The 21,345-nt window shown below is 42.7% G+C and overlaps 1 protein-coding gene across 5 annotated transcripts in view; it reads left to right on the top strand.

The window, feature by feature from the left end:
• Window positions 1–21,345, top strand: part of WWP2 (WW domain containing E3 ubiquitin protein ligase 2) — a 138,496-nt gene that overhangs the window by 68,752 nt on the left and 48,399 nt on the right. For all 5 annotated transcript variants that reach the window (XM_033941412.1, XM_033941414.1, XM_033941411.1 and 2 more), the window contains one exon: window positions 18,468–18,557. In XM_033941412.1, coding sequence (XP_033797303.1) covers window positions 18,468–18,557 — 90 coding nt within the window. The remainder of the gene's footprint in view (window positions 1–18,467; window positions 18,558–21,345) is intronic.

Genomic DNA, 21,345 nt, shown 5'->3' with positions numbered 1-21,345 from the left:
CCAGGCATTAGACCATTCCTCTAACTTTTGCAGATCCTTTTTCATATTTTCCACTCCCTCTTCGGTGTCTACTCTGTTACAAATCTTGGTATCATCTGCAAAAAGACACACTTTTCCTTCTAACCCTTCAGCAATGTCACTTACATACATATTGAACAGGATTGGCCCCAGCACCGAACCCTGAGGGACTCCACTAGTCACCTTTCCTTCCTTCGAGCGACTTCCATTAACCACCACCCTCTGGCGTCTGTCCGACAGCCAGTTTCTGACCCAGTTCACCACTTTGGGTCCTAACTTCAGCCCTTCAAGTTTGTTCAACAGCCTCCTATGAGGAACTGTATCAAAGGCTTTGCTGAAATCCAAGTAAATTACATCTAGCATATGTCCTCGATCCAGCTTTCTGGTTACCCAATCAAAAAATTCAATCAGGTTCGTTTGGCACGATTTACCTTTTGTAAAGCCATGTTGCCTCGGATCCTGTAACCCATTAGATTCAAGGAAGTACACTATCCTTTCTTTCAGCAACACTTCCATTATTTTTCCAACAACTGAAGTGAGGCTCACCGGCCTGTAGTTTCCTGCTTCATCCCTGTGACCACTTTTATGAATAGGGACCACATCCGCTCTCCTCCAATCCCCAGGAATCATTCCCGTCTCCAGAGATTTGTTGAACAAGTCTTTAATAGGACTCGCCAGAACCTCTCTGAGCTCCCTTAGTATCCTGGGATGGATCCCGTCTGGTCCCATCGCTTTGTCCACCTTCAGTTTTTCAAGTTGCTCATAAACACCCTCCTCCGTGAACGGCGCAGAATCTACTCCATTTTCTCGTGTAACTTTGCCAGACAATCTCGGTCCTTCTCCAGGATTTTCTTCTGTGAACACAGAACAGAAGTATTTGTTTAGCACATTTGCTTTTTCCTCATCACTCTCCACATATTGGTTCCCAGCATCTTTTAGCCTAGCAATTCCATTTTTCATCTTCCTCCTTTCACTAATATATCTGAAAAAATTTTTGTCTCCCTTTTTTACATTTTTAGCCATTTGTTCTTCCGCCTGTGCCTTCGCCAAACGTATCTCTCTCTTGGCTTCTTTCAGTTTCACCCTGTAGTCCTTTCTGCTCTCCTCTTCTTGGTTTTTTTTATATTTCATGAACGCCAACTCTTTCGCCTCTATTTTCTCAGCCACTAGGTTGGAGAACCATATCGGCTTCCTTTTTCTCTTGTTTTTATTGATTTTCTTCACATAAAGGTCCGTAGCCATTTTTATCGCTCCTTTCAGCTTAGACCACTGTCTTTCCACTTCTCCCATCCTAACAGCTCTTTCTTCAGGTACTTTCCCATTGCATTAAAGTCCGTACGTTTGAAATCTAGGACTTTAAGTATCGTGCGGCCGCTCTCCACTTTAGCCGTTATATCAAACCAAACCGTTTGATGATCGCTACTACCCAGCTGAGCACCCACTCGAACATTAGAGATACTCTCTCCATTTGTGAGGACCAGATCCAATATCGCTTTTTCCCTTGTAGGTTCCGTCACCATTTGTCTGAGCAGAGCCTCTTGAAAGGCATCCACAATCTCCCTACTTCTTTCCGATTCCGCAGACAGAACATTCCAGTCCGCTTCCGGCAGGTTGAAATCTCCCAACAGCAGAACCTCCTCTTTCCTTCCAAACTTTTGGATATCCACAATCAGATCCTTATCAGTTTGCTGCGATTGAGTCGGAGGTCTGTAGACTACACCCATGTAGATAGAAGTTCCATCTTCTCTTTTCAGAGCAATCCATATCGCTTCTTCCTCTCCCCAGGTCCCTTGCATTTCGGTCGCTTGGATATTGATCTTTACATAGAGAGCTACTCCTCCACCTTTTTGACCATCTCTGTCCTTCCTAAAAAGATTATATCCCGGTATGTTTGCATCCCATCCATGTGATTCACTGAACCATGTCTCTGTGATAGCAACAATATCTAGATCTGCCTCTAATATCAGGGCTTGCAGATCATGAACTTTGTTGCTTAGACTGCGAGCATTTGTGGTCATCGCTTTCCAGCTATTTTTCAGCGATAATCTCCTTTTTCGTATGGATTTTTGTGTCGTTTCACTTTCTGTTGCAATAGTAAGAAATGAGTTGCTGATATTGCTTATGTTGCAGCCTTTACTACTATCACATCTTTTCTTTTGCCAGGGGTGGTCTCTATAATTGTCCTTCGTACATACACCACCCCCACCTTCTAGTTTAAATGCCTAGAAAAATATTGTCTAAATTTCTCTGCAAGGTTTCTTTTTCCTGCTGTAGTAATATGTAGCCCATCAGTGCAATATAGCTTCTTGTCCTTCCATGTATTTCCCCATCCTCCTATGTACCTGAAGCCTTCTTGATGACACCAGGCTCTGAGCCATCTATTAAAGTCCTCTGTGTTTTTCACTCTTTGCTCTCCTTGTCCATATGCAGGCAGCATTTCAGAAAAAGCTAAAGTCTTTACAAAAGGTTTCACGCCCTCACCAAGCTCCCGAAAAGCTTTCTGTGCTGCAAGTGTGGAGTTGTTGGCCAGGTCATTTGTTCCCAGATGGATAACAACATCAGTGTTAAAATCCTTAGTTTCTTCCTTAATTATAGTCAGTATTTGCCTGGAACTCCTGGTAGCTGAGGATCCTGGAAGACATTTCACTATTTTGGTCTCCTCGCCTTGTGTTCCAAGGTTAATGCCTCTGATGATGGAATCCCCCAACAGCAATAGTTTTCTGTTTTTGGCTTTTTTATTTGTACTTAGGGTGTGCTTGTTCTCTTGAGTTACCTTCATTGGTTCCAGTCCCACCTCCCTTCTGTTTTCCTGAGTATCGCAGTGCACTAGTGGAGTGAAGGAATTTTGTAGAGGTAATATTTGTGAAGGTGGATGTTTCTGTTACATGTCGCAGTCTTCCAGAGCCTACTGTGACCCATTTATTCCTGGGCTGTTTTATTCTTTGAGGTAGAGGTGGTAAGTTGGTATGATTTTGTGGAGTGATGGAAGCTGCTTTAATTGTATTCAATTCCTGTCTAAGTTTGCCGAGCTCCTCCTTAATACTGGCAAGTTGAAGACAGATGGGGCAAGCCTTAAGCCTCCAAATAGTATATCTTGGAATTAAAGCACCACAGTGATTGCATAGAATAAAGGTCATCTTGATTGGTTGTGAAGTGACTTGATTACTGCAACTCACTTTTAAAAGGAATATATCATAAAGACTTAAAACGTTTGCAGTTGATTCAAAATACTGCTATTAAGATAATTTCAGGAGCAAAGAAGTATGATCACGTAACCCCTCTTCTTCAAAATGCCCATTGGTTGCCAGTCTCACAAAGAGTAACATATAAAATCGCCCTTTTAACATTCGGAACTCTGCAGTCAAATACCCCAGCCTTCATAGACAGATTACTGATCCCATACGACCCACCAAGATCCTTAAGGTCCATATCTCAATTTAACCTCAACATTCCTTCCCTAAAAAATATCGGCACACGCCGTACCTCAATTTTTTCAGTCACAGCCCCAACAATCTGGAACACTCTTCCACTATATTTAAAAATGGAAAAAAACTTAAAAAAATTTAAAAGTAACTTAAAATGTTTCCTTTTTAACGAAGCTTTTAACTGAAAAAAACAAAAAAAACAAAAAAATAAAGAGGCACATTTCAGACATCAAATCATTAATACTAGTATTTACTTTATACCCTTCCCCCTAATTCCTTTTGTGTTTACCTTAAATGTTTCTTATTTTTATTTTATCAATTGTATTTCTTACCCCTTTTACCAATCGTGTCTATTGTATGCCTGTCTATAATTACCTAATACGTCAGTCATGTCGATCTTAAAAGTTTGTATTAAATGTTTTATTTTTTTATCTGTAAAGTTATTTTTATTCTGTACAACGCTTTGAAGAAACGAAAAAGCGTTTAATCAAAAATTGAATAAACTATAAACTATAAACTATTTGAGTAGTCCTGATTATATGGGTCTCTATATATGAATAGTGGTCCCTGGGGTTGGTGGGATTATAAGTAAGACTATTAGTAAGGCAGAAATATAGGCTCTATACCACCTAAACAAAACTGCAGGTTCTATCAGTGCTACCCTAAAACACAGGATTTATAACAGGATTTTCCCTACTTTAGTCACCCTGAGCCACAGTCACCAGAAATATAGGCTCTATACCACCTAAAACACAGTATTTTAAACAATGCAGGAAGAGGAAATAAGATTTAACAGAGGAAAGAGAAGGATTTATTTTTTGTGCTTTTTATATTTTTTTAGTAAGAAACAGGGAGGAGAAGAGAAATTAAGCAGATATAATGCTGAAAACCAGTCAAAAGAGCAGAATATGAAATGCTGAGTAACTTAGCTTTTAGATGTTTACAGGGCAGCCTTGTTCACAGCAATGTCCCAAAGATAATGCAATTAACCTTAGAAGTAAAACAGAGCCCCTCCCTTCCCCACCTAATCAGACACAATGGCTAAAAACTAGTGAGTCAGAAATATAGGCTCTATACCACCTAAAACACAGTATTTTAAACAAAACTGCAGGTTCTATCAGTGCTACCCTAAAACACAGGATTTATAACAGGATTTTCCCTACTTTAGTCACCCTGAGCCACAGGCACCAGAAATATCGGCTCTATAGCACCTAAAACACAGTATTTTAAACAAAAATGCAGGTTCTATCAGTGCTACCCTAAAACACAGGATTTTCCCTACTTTAGTCACCCTGAGCCACAGGCACCAGAAATATCGGCTCTATACCACCTAAAACACAGTATTTTAAGCAAAACTGCAGGTTCTATCAGTGCTACCCTATAACAGATTTTCCCTACTTTAGTCACCCTGAGCCACAGGCACCAGAAATATAGGCTTTATACCACCTAAAACACAGTATTTTAAACAAAAATGCAGGAAGAGGAAATAAGATTTAACAGAGGAAAGAGAAGGATTTTTTTGTGCTGTTTTATATTTTTTTTAGTAAGAAACAGGGAGGAGAAGAGAAATTAAGCAGATATAATGCTGAAAACCAGTCAAAAGAGCAGAATATGAAATGCTGAGTAACTTAGCTTTTAGATGTTTACAGGGCAGCCTTGTTCACAGCAATGTCATTGGTCATTGCACCTTCTTTCTGTCTGTTGGATTAAGAGGGGAAGGTGTGGGTCTGCATTTCTCTGCTCTTTACAGGTAAGCAAATTCACTTTCTCTGTTGACATGCTAAATTCATGATTACCAAGCTGTAGAGGATGATATAATGTACTCTAAGGGAGAGGAGGATGCTGCGGATGGGCCGACTGGATGGGCCATTTGGCCTTTATCTGCTGTCAGATTTCATGGGCAGCTGGAGATAATTTATTCTTTGTGATTGGTTTACCATTTTCTGAGCAAATGCTTTAATGCTGAAATACAGAGCTATTGCATTACTTAAAAACAAATTGTGAACTCAGTAGGGACAGAGAAAATACCTGCCTATAATATATATACTGCTTTGGTTGTACCACAGAAAGGTGGTATATTAGTTCCCTGACATCCCGTCACCCATTTGCCCAGCTTGTAAGAAACAGCGCCTTTGGAAGAGTTTGTCTAAAAATGACACTGAGGTCGAAGGGTAGAACGAGAGGGCACTCTCTAAAGTTAAAAGGGGATAGATTCCATACATACGTAAGGAAGTTCTTCACCCAGAGAGTGGTGGAAAATTGGAACGCTCTTCCGGAGGCTGTTATAGGGGAAAACACCCTCCAGGGATTTAAGACAAAGTTGAACGGGTTCCTGTTGAACCGGAACGTAAGCAGGTAGGGCTGGTCTCAGGGGGCCACCGCAGGAGCGGACTGCTGGGCACGATGGACCACTGGTCTGACCCAGCGGCAGCAATTCTTATGTTCTTATGTTTTGTGAATGCCTGAGCAGAAGATAATGTTGCAGTTTACAAATGTCAACTATTGAAGCAGATCATAGGGAAATGGATTGGGATGTGAATCACCGCTTGGCCAAGGTGTATTGAGCAATTTATGATCAGTTCTTCAAGCATTTTCCCTATCTGTCCCAGCAGTGTGGGGTTTGAACCCCCAATCTCAGGGTGATGGGGCTATAGTTCTAACCACTACGTCACACTCTCCTCCAACCTCTGAACTGGTTACCGATATCCAAAAGTTGGGAAAGGAAGGAGAAGTGCTGCTGTTGGTTGATTTCAACCTGCTGGATACAGATTGGAAAGAAATAGAGAGATGATGGAGACCCTTCAAAGGACTCTGGTGACGGAACTGACATACTGGGGAAAGTGTCTCTAATGTCCGAGTGGGTGCCCACCTGGACGGTTTGGTTTGATATAACAGCTAAAGTGGAAGGTGGTCACAAAAAACTCAAAACCCTGGATTTCAAATGTGGGGGAGTATCTGAAGAAAGAGCTAATAGGATGGAAGGACGTAAGGGAAGTAGAAAAACAGTGATCTGAGTTGAAAGAAGCAATCGAAATGGCCATCAACCTTTATGTGAGAAAAATAAATAGAAACAAGAGAAAAAGGAAACCTATGTGGCGGAGAAAATAAAGGCAAAAGAGTTGGCGTTCGTGAAATGTAAAAATATTTAAGAGGAGGAACACAGAAAGGAATAGCAAATGAAACTGAAATAAGCCAAGAGAGAGATGCGTCTGGCAAAAGCGCAGACCGAAGAGCAAATGGCTAGAAATATAAAAAAGGTTCTGGCGGCTCCTCTTATGTTCAAACAATTTTTATTGATGAAATCCGCAAACAACATTAGCAGACAGATGATAGCAAAATCATGAAAGGAACACTGGAACAATATCCACAACATAAGAACAGTCATCAATACTTTTCTTGTCCATTAGGGACATAATACAAGTCTCCTACCTGCCAAATCCCCCAACAAGTCAAGTTCCAAAAACCCCCAACAACATAAACCAGGGCCCTGGACTCTGATGAGCCCTAGAGCGAGCCATCCATCATCCACCTCCCACTGAACCCACAAACCGTGACCTGGAATGAAATGTATGAACCTTACACCCCCCTCCCATAACCCCCACCCAGAAGCCCAATCCAAAGGCAACAACCAAAAGGACCAAACCCCCCACCCAACCCCCCAGGTACTCTCCACCCCGTGAATTACAAACTACCCAGATTAGGACAACCACCTTAAGATGGTGTTTCATCCCTTTGGATTGAAGGACTGCAAATAGGGTTCCCAAGTGTTCAGGAACAAGAGCTTCCTCTTCCGTGACCCCCCGGCATCCCGAGCCTCCCAGGTAGCCAACTGATGCAACTGATGGCGACTCCTCTTAAAGATGTGTTCAATAAATCCCTGGAGACGGGAGTGGTTCCGTGGGACTGGAGAAGAGCGGATGTGGTTCCTCTTCACAAAAGTGGTCGCAGAGATGAAGTAGGAAACTACACTGGTTATTGGAAAAATAATGGAAGCATTGCTGAAGGAGAGGATCGTGAATTTCTTAGAATCTAATGGTTACAGGGCAACATGGCTTTACTAAAGGTAAGTTGTGCCAAACCAATCTGATTGAATTCTTTGACTGGGTGACCAGAGGATTGGATCAAGGATGTGCCCTAGATGTAATTTACTTAGATTTTAGCAAAGCCTTTGACACAGTTCCTCATAGGAGGCTCTTGAATAAACTTGACGGGCAGAACTTAGGACCCAAAGTGGTGAACTGGATTTTTTTTTCCACTTCTTTATTATTTTCAATACTTACAATAAGTGTAACAGTAAATATAACATTTTATACTCTAATATCACACTTAATATTTTTGTAATATCCATTTCAAAATTAATCCCCCCTCCCCTCTAAACAATCACATACATAAAATATCTATAATCATTCATATTAATTATTCAAAATTCATTAACCTACCATCTCCCCCCCCCGATGTGCGTATTTAAAGGGGAAAACACTATTTAAACATTACAATATTTTGCTAATGGCTGCCAAATCTCCTGAAATCTCTTAAAATTCCCTTTCTGAATGGCCAACAATGTCCTTTCCATTTTATACATATGACACAGTGAATTCCACCAAAAACTATAGTTAATCCTTTTCCAATTTTTCCAATTACTTGTAATTTGTTTTATGGCGACTCCTGTCATTATTAATAAAAGCCTGTTGTTCTTATTTGATATTTGGCTTTTAGCCCTCATTGACATACCAAATAATACAGTATCATAAGACAATGCCACTGGATTTTCCAACAAACAATTAATTTGGCCCCATATTGATTTCCAAAATACCAAAATAAAAGGACAATAGAACAATAAGTGATCTAAAGTCCCTGCTTCAAGATAACAATGCCAACATCTATTTGACTTAGAGCTATCCAACTTTTGTAAACGAACTGAGATTAGAACTGGATTAGAAACTGGTTGATGGCAGATGTCAAAGGGTGGTAGTTAATGGAATTCCCTCGGAGGAAGGAAGGGTGAGTAGCGGAGTGCCTCAGGGATTGGTGCTGGAGCCAATTCTGTTCAATAAATTTGTGAGTGACATTGCTGAAGGGTAGAAGGTAAGGTTAGCCTTTTTGCGGATGATACCAAGATTTGTAACACAATGGACACCCTGGAGGTAGTGGAAAATATGAAAAAGATCTACAAAAGTTAGAAGAATGGTCTAAAATTCAATGCAAAGAAGTGCCAAGGGATGCACTTTGGGAGTAGAAATCTGAGGGAACTGGATGTGCTGAGAGGTGAGAGGCTAATATGTATGGATGGGGAGAGGGACCTTGGAGAGATAGTGTCTGAGGATCTGAAGGCAATGAAACTGCATGACAAGACAGTGGCTGTAGCCAGAAGGATGCTGGGTGTGTGTTGAAAGAGGCATAACCAGCAGAAGAAAAGAGGTGCTGATGATGCCCCTGTACATGTCATTGGTGAGGCCCCACTCTGAGTATTGTGTTCAATTTTGGAGACTGTATATAGCAAAGGATATAAGAATTGAAGCAGTCCAGAGAAAGGCGACAAAAATAGTAAGGGGCTTGAGCCAAAAGACGTACAAGAAGAGACTGAAAGGTCTGATTATGTAAATGACAGCAGATAAAGACCCAAATAGTCCATCTAGTCTGCCCAACCCAAAGCCCTGCCCAGTAGTGTGCTTAGGTTCTATCTACTGGAGTCAGTGTGAAAGCTCACTACAGCCCATCTTAACCATCCCCAGTCATCGAAGCCCTCCTCAGCCCGTCCTCAACTGAATGTCCATTTATGGGGGACAGACTGTGCAAGTCTGCCTAGGACTGGCCTTAGTTCCTTCAATGTATACCCATGATTTTCAGATTAGAGATCCTCTGTGTTCATCCCACGCTTGTTTGAACTCTGTCACCGTTTTCTTCTCCACCACTTCCCACGGGAATGCATTCCATGCGTCAACCACCCTCTCCGTGAAGAAGAATTTCCTTACATTGATCTTGAGTCTACCACCCCTCAACCTCAGATTATGCCTTCTGGTTTTACCATTTTCCTTTCTCTGGAAAAGATTTTGTTCTATATTAATAACTTTCAAGTATTTGAATGTTTGAATCATATCTTCCCTGTTCCTCCTTTCCTCTAGGGCAGGGGTAGGCAATTGCGATCCTCGAGAGCCATAGGCAGGTCAGGTTTTCAGGATATCCACAATAAATATGCATGAGATAGATTTGCATCTCAAGGAGGCAGTGCATGCAAATCCATCTCATACATATTCATTATGGATATCCTGAAAACCTGACCTGCCTGTGGCTTTTGAGGACTGGAATTGCCTACTCCTGTTCTAGGATATACATATTCAAGACTTCCAGTCTCTCCTCATACATCTTTTGGTGCAAACCTCCTCCCATTTTTGTCGCCTTCCTCTGGACCATTTCAAGTCTTCTTCTGTCCTTTGCCATATACGGTCAACAAAAATGAACACAATATTCCAAGTGGGGCCTCATCATCGACCTGTATAGGGGCATCAAAACCTTTCTTCTACTGGTCATGCCTCTCTCTATACAGCCTAGCATCCTTCCAGGGGTATTTTTTTTAGGCTAAGTATGTATTATTTCTTTTTTTTGACCCAAGACAGCTCTTTGGGTTTATATTAGGAAGAGAAGAATTCAGTTATTGTTTAATTATTCATTGTATGGGCAGGTTGGTTGGATTGTAGATGAGGTTGAGATGGAAAATTGTATCTTACTTTTTCCATTTTTGGTTCTGTTTTTCCTTTATAATGGATAAATGATTGTTGTTATTATATTATCCTTATTTATAGCTTTCCTGGAATGTATTCTTGAAGTTGTGTTTTATTGCAGTGATAATTCCTTGTGACATGTAAAGTTACAAAATATATAAAGATCCTCTTTGTGTGGTTGAATACTCTAGGCCCTGACCAGAGACAAAGGCAGGACACAGTATCGGTAGTACTATGTGAGGAAGAATAGAAATTTCCAGTGTTGAGGGTGGATGGGCATGTGAGAGTTTTGACAGAAGGAGAGGTTGAATCGCACTACAGAGTTCATCTTGAATTTTTCTTGTTTTTTGTGTAGAGAAACTCCTGCACATGCTCAGGAGAGCTCGAAAAGTTTTCCTGAGCTATGGATGAGCATGTCCAGTGACAGAGCTGTCATAGGAACATAAGAATTGCTGAACTGGGACAGATCAAAGGTCCATCAAGCCCAGTATCCTATTTCTAACAGTGGCCAACCCAGGTTCCAAGTACCTGTCAGAAACCCAAAGAGTAGCAACATTCCAGAGCTGAGCTTGTGATGTCATAATGCCTCATTCCACCAATGCCTAAGAGCCAACCTCAGCAGTGATGTCACAATGGCTTCATTGTCCTGTATTCAACTCGCATAAAAACATAAGAATAGCAGTATTGGGACCGGTCGAAGATCCATCAAGCTCAGTAGCTCGTTCTCACGGTGGCCAACCCAGGTCCCAAGTACCTGTCAGAAACCCAAAGAGTAGCAACATTCCAGAGCTGAGACTGTGATGTCATAATGCCTCAATCCACCAATGCCTAAGAGCCAACCTCAGCAGTGATGTCACAATGGCTTCAGCTCACATAAGAACATAAGAATAGCCGTACTGGGACAGACCGAAGGTCCATCAAGCCCAGTCTCCTGTTTCCCACAGTGGCCAACCCAGGTCCCAAGTACTTGTCAGAAACCCAAAGAGTAGCAACATTCCAGAGCTGAGCTTGTGATGTCATAATGCCTCATTCCACCAATGCCTAAGAGCCAACCTCAGCAGTGATGTCACAATGGCTTCATTGTCCTGTATTCAACTCGCATAAAAACATAAGAATAGCAGTATTGGGACCGGTCGAAGATCCATCAAGCTCAGTAGCTCGTTCTCACGGTGGCCAACCCAGGTCCCAAGTACCTGTCAGAAACCCAAAGAGTAGCAACATTCCAGAGCTGAGCTTGTGATGTCATAATGCCTCATTCCACCAATGCCTAAGAGCCAACCTCAGCAGTGATGTCACAATGGCTTCATTGTCCTGTATTCAACTCGCATAAAAACATAAGAATAGCAGTATTGGGACCGGTCGAAGATCCATCAAGCTCAGTAGCTCGTTCTCACGGTGGCCAACCCAGGTCCCAAGTACCTGTCAGAAACCCAAAGAGTAGCAACATTCCAGAGCTGAGACTGTGATGTCATAATGCCTCAATCCACCAATGCCTAAGAGCCAACCTCAGCAGTGATGTCACAATGGCTTCAGCTCACATAAGAACATAAGAATAGCCGTACTGGGACAGACCGAAGGTCCATCAAGCCCAGTCTCCTGTTTCCCACAGTGGCCAACCCAGGTCCCAAGTACTTGTCAGAAACCCAAAGAGTAGCAACATTCCAGAGCTGAGCTTGTGATGTCATAATGCCTCATTCCACCAATGCCTAAGAGCCAACCTCAGCAGTGATGTCACAATGGCTTCAGCTCACATAAGAACATAAGAATAGCCGTACTGGGACAGACCGAAGGTCCATCAAGCCCAGTATCCTATTTCCAACAGTGGCCAACCCAAGTGCCAAGTACCTAGCTAGATCCCAAGTAGTAAAACAGATTTTATCTGCTTAACTTAGGAATAAGAAGTGGATTTCCCCAAGCCATCTCAAGAATGACCTAAATTATCCAAGCCTTTTTTAAACCCCGCTAAGCTAGCTGCTTTCACCACATTCTCTGGCAATGAATTCCAGAATTTAATTACATGTTGTGTGAAGAAATATTTTCTCCGTTTTGTTTTAAATCTACTACTTACCAGTAGTACTTTCATCGCAGGTCCCCTAGTCCTAGTATTTTTGGTAAGAGTAAACAAGTGATTGACATCTACCCTTTCCACTTCACTCATTATTTTATAGACCTCTATCATATCACCCTTGAGCCATCTCTTCTCCTTCTTTACACCTTTTCTAATTCTGCTATTTCTTTTTTGAGATACGGTGACCAGAATTACACACAGTATTTGAGGTGGGGCCGTACCATAGAGCGATCCAAGGGCATTATAACATTCTCATCTTTGTTTTCCATTCCTTTCCTGATTCCTAACATTCTCTTTGCTTTCTTAGCAGCCGCCACACATTGAGCTGAGGGTTTCAACGTATCCTCAGTGATGACACCTAGATCCTTTTCCTGGGCAGCGACTCCTAATACAGAACCCAGAACCACATAGCTAGAGTTTGGATTCCTCTTTCCCACATGCATCACTTTGCACTTGCTCACATTAAACGTCATCTGCCATTTTGACGCCCAGTCTTCCAGTCTCACAAGGTCCTCTTGCAATGCTTCACAATCCTCTTGCGATTTAACAACTTTGTGTCATCAGCAAATTGAATTCTCTCACTAGTTATCTCTAGATCATTGATAAATTTGTTAAAAAGCAGTGGTCCCAGCCCAGACCCCACTATTTTCCCTTCTCCTTTGTGTGCCTGTATTGTCCCTGCTGGTCAGTGGAGATCAGCTGTCATATGGCTGCAGTGTTGCCAATACTGATTTCCAAAAGAGAAATTGACATTCTTATAGAGACCTTTTTTTACCCTTGGGGAAGCGTGGTAAAATTCTCATGCTATGTCATTTCTTCCACCTTCATCCTTCTATAATGCTCTCGGTCATATTTCAGTTGAAACCCTAAAGATTTTTCAGCAGGAAGGATTCAGCGGGAGTCCTAATCTCAAGTAGACGGTCACTGCTGATAGGCCCTGAATGCACCATAACCTCAAGCTATGTGTCTGTAATAATGGCTGTGTTTGCCCTTGGGGGTACAGAGCAGGCTGCCAGTGTGCCTCCCTGAGGAAGGAGTTGTTTGTTTTGCCTGGTGAGATCAGGGACTGTGCTTGGTGTCAGTCACAGGTAATTAAGGCCAGAGCTCACTGCATCTTTATGTGCCCTGTGTGAGGCTTACTGTTCTCAGACCTGGCCACTTCCTGGTGAGTGGAAAACTCCAGCCCAGGCTGTGGAAATGCTCTGCCACTTTCCTTCAGCAGAGCAAATACAACACAGTAGGATACAATATTGAACTATGGCGGCAGATAATGGCCAAAAGGCCTGTCCAGTCGGCCCATCTGCAGGTGCTTGTCCCAAGCTTTCTTGATTTCCGTTACAGTTTCTGTCTCCTGAGCCTATGACCTCTTAGCTTTGATGGCGTGATTAGCAGTTGTGCCTATGAAGGAAACGTAAGGTCTCGGCTGTGGCACAAACCATACAATGCCAGGTCAATTCTCATGCTGCAGAAAAATGACAAGAGTCTGGTCTTAATCTCTGTCCCTTCGGGGGGGAAAATAGCTCCCCGTGTATTAATTCATACGTCTGGTGAACATATGCCATTGAATAACCTTATGAAAGCTGACGGACTCCGTTTGTCCTCACCACCATACATGACGGTACTAAGCACTGCCCAGACAGCCTCATTTCTGGATGAATTTTGGAAGTTCTGTTACAGGATAGGATTACACCGTGTTCACTAATGTATTTATTTGTAGATCTTTTTTCTATACCATCTTCTGATTACTTATTGAAAATGATTTACAAGAACAATCGATTCAACTCCCATAACGACAGACCTTCCCCGGGGAAATAAAGTCTGTTTCCAGCAGCTTCAAGATCTCTGCTCTATTGCAGCCTTTATAATAATAATAATAATAATAACTTTATTCTTTTATACCGCCATAACCCAAAGTTCCTGGCGGTTTACACTAAAAAGAGCTGGACAATCAGCGAAATACAATAATACAAATATTTGTAAAATAGAATTTCAATAATAAAACTCACTAAGAAATAAACTTATCGAACAAAGTGGTCTTAATTAATTTCTGAAAACACAAGATTGTTGCCTACCAGCATGAAATGCCAGGGTCCTATCTAAGAAGATCTAATTTTTGGATAAGCAAATAAGTAGAAGTTTCCAGTTTCTCTTGATAGTCTATGCAACACAAAATGAGGAAAAAGGTAAGCTGGAGACAATCCCGATATCAGCTTAAAGCAGATACAGGAAAATTTGAATATTACTCTTGCCTCCAAAGGCAGGCAAGGAAGTAAATGATAATATGGACTAATATGGTCATTCTTTTTTAAACCAAAAGTCAATCGAACAGCTGTATTCTGAATTATCCTTAATTTCCTTATCTCCGTGTCTTGCTCCTTGCTGAATGCAAATTCTGTCTTGGCATCTGGGCCAGATTCTATTATGGAATACAATTTTAATTGGCATTAACATACCTACGTTCAGGTGTACCCACTGTCAGTGACAGGTGTAGGTATGCAACTGTGTGTATGAATAAATGTGGCATTTGGGGACAAGATGGCACCGCAGCTCCAGGTTTCCTCAATAATGCCAAAGAAACACCATGGGAAGAGTTGAATCCTGCATTACTGGTGGGGAGAGTGTGGCGCAGTGGTTAAAGCTCCAGCTTCAGCACCCTGAGGTTGTGGGTTCAAACCCACACTACTCCCTGTGACCCTGGGCAAATCACTTAATCCCCCCATTGCCCAGATTGTGAGTCCACCAGGAAAAAGGCGCTTGAGTACCTGAATCAATTCATGTAAACCGTTCTGAGCTCCCCTGGCAGAACAATATCGAATCCGAGTGGATCTGTTCATAAGTGTATTTCAGCATTTTGTAAGCTGACCCCACCCCACCACCATCATCTCTCTTGTGTCCCTTTTGTGTTCACCCTTCTCTTTCTCATTCCCTCCTCATTTCCTCTAGCTGTCCCCCTGTCACTCCCTCCTTCTCCCTCTTCCCATCTCACCCTGTCACTTGTCTCTTTTCCTCTGGTTTTCTGTCCCCTCTCTTGTCCACTTACCACATTGTCTCTTTCATCCCCCACCCTATCCTCCCTGTCCCCACCCCCCACGGCTTCCTCATCTCTGTCTTTCCAGATGCTTCCTTCTCTTTGATAGCTTTCTCTTTGGCCCTTTTTAACCTTTCTTGCCTGCATGTTCTCCTTCTTATTTTCTCCTGCTTTAATTTTTTTTTTCACTCCATCTTGTTCTGAGCTCCTTCAGCTTGCTTTCCCAGTTCTCCCCCCTTGTCTTGCATACAAAGACTTGCTTTGTCCTGTGCTGGCGGGACACCGCTTGCTGTGGTTTTTTCTGCTAGGAAAGGCAAGGTGTTCTCTTTCGCCAGATGTGTTACGTCAGTGGTGCCACCCGACTCCCTGTTTCCTTGTGTCTGAATTCAGGATGGATGCAGTCCTTCCATCACCTGCCTGAGTCTCTGCAGCTCTGTTTCTGCTTCCTGACATCTTACCTCAGACAGGTTTCACTCATACTCTGTTAGCCCTCAGACCTTTGCATCATTGCTAGACATATACAGAGATAAAGGTCAGCAAGCAAGTTGTAGGTGACTTCTTTTAACTGGACATTTGATGAATACATTGTAAGTCACTTGAGAACAACTGTTGCTTCTCAGGTCTGCAAAAATGAGCTAAAGATGATTCAGTCGTAATATGCTCTTCATTTTCCATGTCCACGCACTGTTTGTCCAACGCCCTTACTCACTGATAACTTCACACTCCGCTGCTGTAACAATTTCAACAAGGTGAGTCATTCTTAAAAAACCACACATGCAAATGAGGTTGCCAGAGGGTTGCTAAGTTTGCATGTGCTGATCACTGGTGATAGTGATCGACACATGCGCAGAATAAACATGCAAACACTCCCCCTAAATCAGACAGAGAAATGCATGTCCACTCCCGCCACCGTGCCCCTGCTGACCCTCTCCAATGACCCCCCTGCCTCACCTTACTTTGTTTACAAAGGCTGTCTGGAGGGATGCCTGCCTCTTCAAAATAGTGGGCCTTCCACTCCTAGTGCATCCTAGGATGTGCCGGGGAGGGGCCTAGGATTCTGATTGGCCCAGGTTGCTTAAGATCCCTTCTATGGGTGGATCTGGGGAGGGGCCTAAGGCTCTGATTGGTCTAGATGCATAAGGCCCCTCCCATAGGAGGAGCCTTAAACAACCTGGGCCAATCAGAGCCTAAGGCCCCTCCCCACTGCATCGGGGAGGAGAAGGCCCACCATTTTGAAGAGGCGAGACAGTTGACTGGAGGGAGCAGGCATCTCTCCTGCCAGCCATTTAACCAAAGTAAGGAGGAGAGGGCAGGGGTCGTTGGAGGCACCGGGAGGTGTTGTTTGGGGAAGGGAGCGCATGGGCATGTCTCGCTCTGCCGGGGGGTTGTTGGGGGCATGTTAGTTGGTGGCGGGAGTAGTGGGCATCTCTCCTGCTGTCTGGTGGAGAGTTACTTGTCCAGGCAGCTTGATTTTTTGTTTTGGGTTTTTTGTGCATTTATTCTGCGCATATGCCCATCGCTTTCACAAGTGATAGGCACATGCAAACCTAGTGAATTATTCTCCGCCAACCTCATTTTCATGAGTGTTTTTTAGAGAATGTCTTGCTTTTTTTTAAATCGGTGCTATAATGACTGCAACGGTGGCCCATCAGGTTTTTATGTGGATTTTTGAGAATCTATCCCGGAGTCGGGAGTTGGCTGTAGAGGAGAAGGGTACAGATGAGAGGCTTATCCTATGAGCAGAGTGCCTGGGGAGAGATACTGTGGAGCTGTGGAGTGAATATACTTGTGGGTCAGTAAGAGGAATTTGAACTGTATGTGGAAATAGATAGGGAGCCAATGAAGTGACTTGCGGAGAGGGGTAATGGGGGCATAAGTCATTCAGTAGAATATTGAAGGGGCGAGAGATGGTTTAGTGGAAGGCCAGTGAGAAGCAAGTTGCAGTAGTCTAGACGATTCCTGACTTACCTTCCTGTTAAAGATCGGCCTGCTTCTATCATCCTTACTCCTCTCTTCTCAACTGATCAGAACTCCTCTGCTTTCCTTGGTGATCTCAGATGTTGATTATTTTAGCCTCTCAAAAAATGTCCAGCTTGTACAAAAGTCCCTTCAAACGACTTCCCAATGCCCGCTATGCAGACCAGTTCCCCATAGCTTGTGGCTGAGTGCTGTATTCCTATCGCTGCTCAAATAAAATTGAAAATCTTGAAACTCATCTTGAAAGGCCTCGGGCCTACTTTTCTAGCCTGTTCTATTCCAGTGCATGTCTTGTGCTCCACTCAGGTCTCTCTGCTTATGCTGCTGTTTCTCTTTCATTACATGTTACAGTGCTTTCTGCTCTCGGGGGCCACAGCTTTGGAACGCCTTCCCTATCAGTATCCATACCGAACCGTCGTACGTGAAATTGAAAGGTTTTTCTGCCCTTTTGCCTGGGCCCTCCAGTCCCTGATCCTCCCAACCCCATCCCTCTTTCTCCATGTTCTGCTGTTACTTTTTTCACTTCTCTTATCCCCTGAATTTGTGATATTCTCTTTTTCTGCCCAATTTATTTTCAGTTGTAAACTCTGTGCAATCTGCAGTTTTTCAAGCCTGTAAAAATAAATGGTAGTTGTGAAACATTTATGTGGTGTTTTTCAAAGCTTTAGAAGGCTGGGGATAATGAGGTCATTGATGGAGTGCTATGTTGTTTTAAGACTGTGTAAGCCTATTCTTGTTCTTAACATTTAATCACTATTAAGAAACAAACCTGATTCTGATGCTGAAATGCTGACTGTCCTTTCCAAATGGAGACGTTTGATAAATCCCTTTGCAACTGGGATAGGACAGATCCCCTGCATACCCAGATTAAGACAGGATCTATCCTACCCCTAGCCACAGTGATTAAAGGCATGGATGGACTAGGGTTACCGTTTGGCTCCAGAAAAAGGAGGATGCGATGGAAGTCAAACCAGGATGTCTCCTAGGCTTTGATCTGCCTACATTTTTTTGTTTCCTATTTACTGTTCAGTGGAAAGACAAGAAATCTAAGTGTTGGAGAAAAAAAATCGAGATGGATAAAGTGGGGAATGTTAATCACATGAGCTCTTTCCAGTAAGCTAAGAGGTGGCTTTGTCCCTTTGGGCTTCTTACCTCATACTGTCCAGGTGTAGCAGCTTCTGAATGTGCCTAGGCGAAGTCTCTTTGTATCTTACTCCTCTCTTCTCTTCTAGGTGGGAACAAAGAGACCTGCCCAGTGGAAGGCTTTATTACGTTGACCACAACACCAAGACCACCACGTGGGAAAGGCCACTGCCTGCAGGGTAAGGAAATAAGCAGAACAGAAATGAAGGCCTTTTGCTCTGGGATCCTTGCGAGCAGAATAAACCTTTTTGGTTTTCTGATTGATATTCTGTTTTGTGGCCTGGAAATGATTGATCTGCTCTTGATTTCTGACTGCATTAGTGAGCCATTCTTTCTCTGCTGTCCTGTGTCACGAACACCACAGCTATCAAGAGTAATGGAAGTAAAGACATGAAAAACAAGTCGTAATTCTGAGCAGATCTGTCATGAAAGTCACTGAGCCGAGACATGCATGTGACCCTGCAGCCAGGACCTCTCCTGGAAGCAACCTTGAGATATGAGAGGCTCAGCCTCAAGCAATGATCTCTTCTTTCTGTGTTGTTGAGATTCTGTGAAATACTTGATCATGATATCATACCTTTGCACTGCTCCAAAGGGGTGCCATTTTGGTTGCCACATCACAAAAAAGATTCGGTGGAACTAGAAAAGGTTTAGAGTGATTCACCTAAGAGGAAAAGCTGAAGAAGTTGGGTCTTTTCAGCTTGGAAGGAAAATAGTTGTATAAAGTCCTGAGCGCAGTGGAACAAGTATATTTGAATCAGTTGTTCATTCTTTCAAATATACATAGTAACATAGTAAATGACGGCAGATAAAGACCTGAACGGTCTGCCCATGATTAGATTAACTTGTCTCTTCTTTGATATTTCTGGCCTTAGACTGTAAAGTCTGGTATTGTCCTGGGTCCAAGCTCACTCCAGCCTATCCAACCGTCCCGTTGTTTGCAGAACATCTACCGTAAAGACTGGCCAGTAACATCCTCCTGTTCAATATTAGTGCCCACCCCAGCCCACCCTAACCGAATCACCATATATGGGACACAGACTGTGCAAGTCTGACCAATACTGGCCTTAGTTCTTTAATTTACTAATTCATTTTCTAATTAGAGATCCTCTATTTTTATCGCACGCTTTTTGGAATTCCATCACCGTTTTCCTGTCCACCACTTCCCTCGGGACAAAGAGACATGGATTTTGGATTTAGTGCTATAACCATTAGGCTAATTAGTCAATTTAAAACAAATCAGAAAAAAATGTTAAGAGTTAATCACTGGAATTCATTCCCAGAGGATGTGGATAAAGCAGTTAGCACAGCTGGGTTTTATAAATTATAAACATAGTGAATGACAGCAGATAAAAACCACTAGTTACACACATTATAAATTCACGGTTAAATTAAATTGTCTTTTTTCTTTGCTATTTCTGGGCCTTGGATTGTAGAAGTCCATCCGATATTGTCCTTAGGTGCCAACTACTGGAGTTGTTTTAAAAAAGTTTGGAAAGAGAAATCCATAAAGTTTTACCAGGGTGGAGAGGGGAATCTACTATGTCTTAACCCTGGCATAAGCAGCGTGACATCTGTTTCCTTTTGGGGATCCTGTGTGTAATTTTTACAATATGAGAGTATATTTATGTTGTGAGTTATTTGTCTTTTTGGATGAAATCACATTGGGTATCCCTTTGATAAAGAAGCAAGGTGATATATAAATTCCAGATTAGATGAAAAATTGCTCTTCTACACCTCATTCAGATGATGTCAGCTTTTCTTGTGAGCTTGAGGAACAAAAGACTCTAGAGAGCGTGTTAAATTAATCCCATCACAAGAGATATCTACACTCACGTAAAGAATCGGAATATGACAGGCCCATCCAAGTCTGCCCACACTTTTTGGGCTTGCGAGCTACTTTTAAAATGACCAAGTCAAAATGATCTACCAACAATAAAATTTTAAAAAAACAAAGCACACTGTACGCAGAGAAAATGTTAATTATCATTTATATTCTGGGGTTTTTTTTTCAAAGAGAACAAGGCAGATGACTTTATGCAACTATACAAAAATAGACAAATATACCCCCTCCCCTTTTACTAAACCGCAATAGCGGTTTTTAGTGCAGGAAGCTGCGCTGAATGCCCTGCTCTGCTCTCGATCCTCATAGTCTCCCTGCGCTAAAAACCGCTATTGCAGTTTAGTAAAAGGGAGCCATAGTGCAAAATATAGACAGCAGATATAAATTCTCAAAACGGACACATTTTGATCACTAAATTGAAAATAAAATCATTTTTCCTACTTTCTTGTCTGGTGATTTTATGAGTCTCTTCCTTCTTCTGTAAAGCCAATATTTCTTTCTTTCTACCTTTCTTTCTCTCTCCCCCTGCCTGCCTGTCTTTCTTTCTCTCTCCCCCTGGCCCCCCTCTTTCTTTCTGCCTTTCTTTCTCTCTCCCCCTGCCCCCCAAGCCATCGTGCCGATTACTCTACTTCCCTGATTCTTTCCCTACCCCCACTCCCAAGCTACCAAAGCAATTTCTCCCTGCTGCTTCCCCGAGCCAGGCCTGGCACGTACAATCACCGGGCCCACAAGACTTCACTTCCGACGTCAATTCTAACGTCGGGGAGGAATTTCCAGGCCAGCCAGGCAGCAATTGGCTGGCCCAGAACTTCCTCCGATGTCAGAATTGACGTCGGAGGTGAAGTTTTGTAAGTCCGGCGCTTGTATGTGCCAGGCCTGGCTTGGGAAAGCAGCAGGGAGAAAAAGATCGCAAAGGCAACATGATCTACTGGTCGATCATGATCGACCATTTGGGCACCCCTGCTCTACTGCTTTCTCTGTCCACTTCCCACACTGACCCCCTCACCCTTAGATCTCTAGATCTGCCCATTTCTTCACCTCAACGTTTGTTTCCTTCACTCACACATCAGATTACCATCAACATGGTTGGGGGAATTTTCATTTGAGTGATCCAGGTCTTAAGC

This window comes from Geotrypetes seraphini, chromosome 4, assembly GCF_902459505.1.
Source record: "Geotrypetes seraphini chromosome 4, aGeoSer1.1, whole genome shotgun sequence".
In the NCBI taxonomy this organism is placed as follows: domain Eukaryota; kingdom Metazoa; phylum Chordata; class Amphibia; order Gymnophiona; family Dermophiidae; genus Geotrypetes; species Geotrypetes seraphini.
The sequence above is the reverse complement of the archived record's forward strand: the minus strand, read 5'-3'. Positions and strand labels throughout refer to the sequence as shown.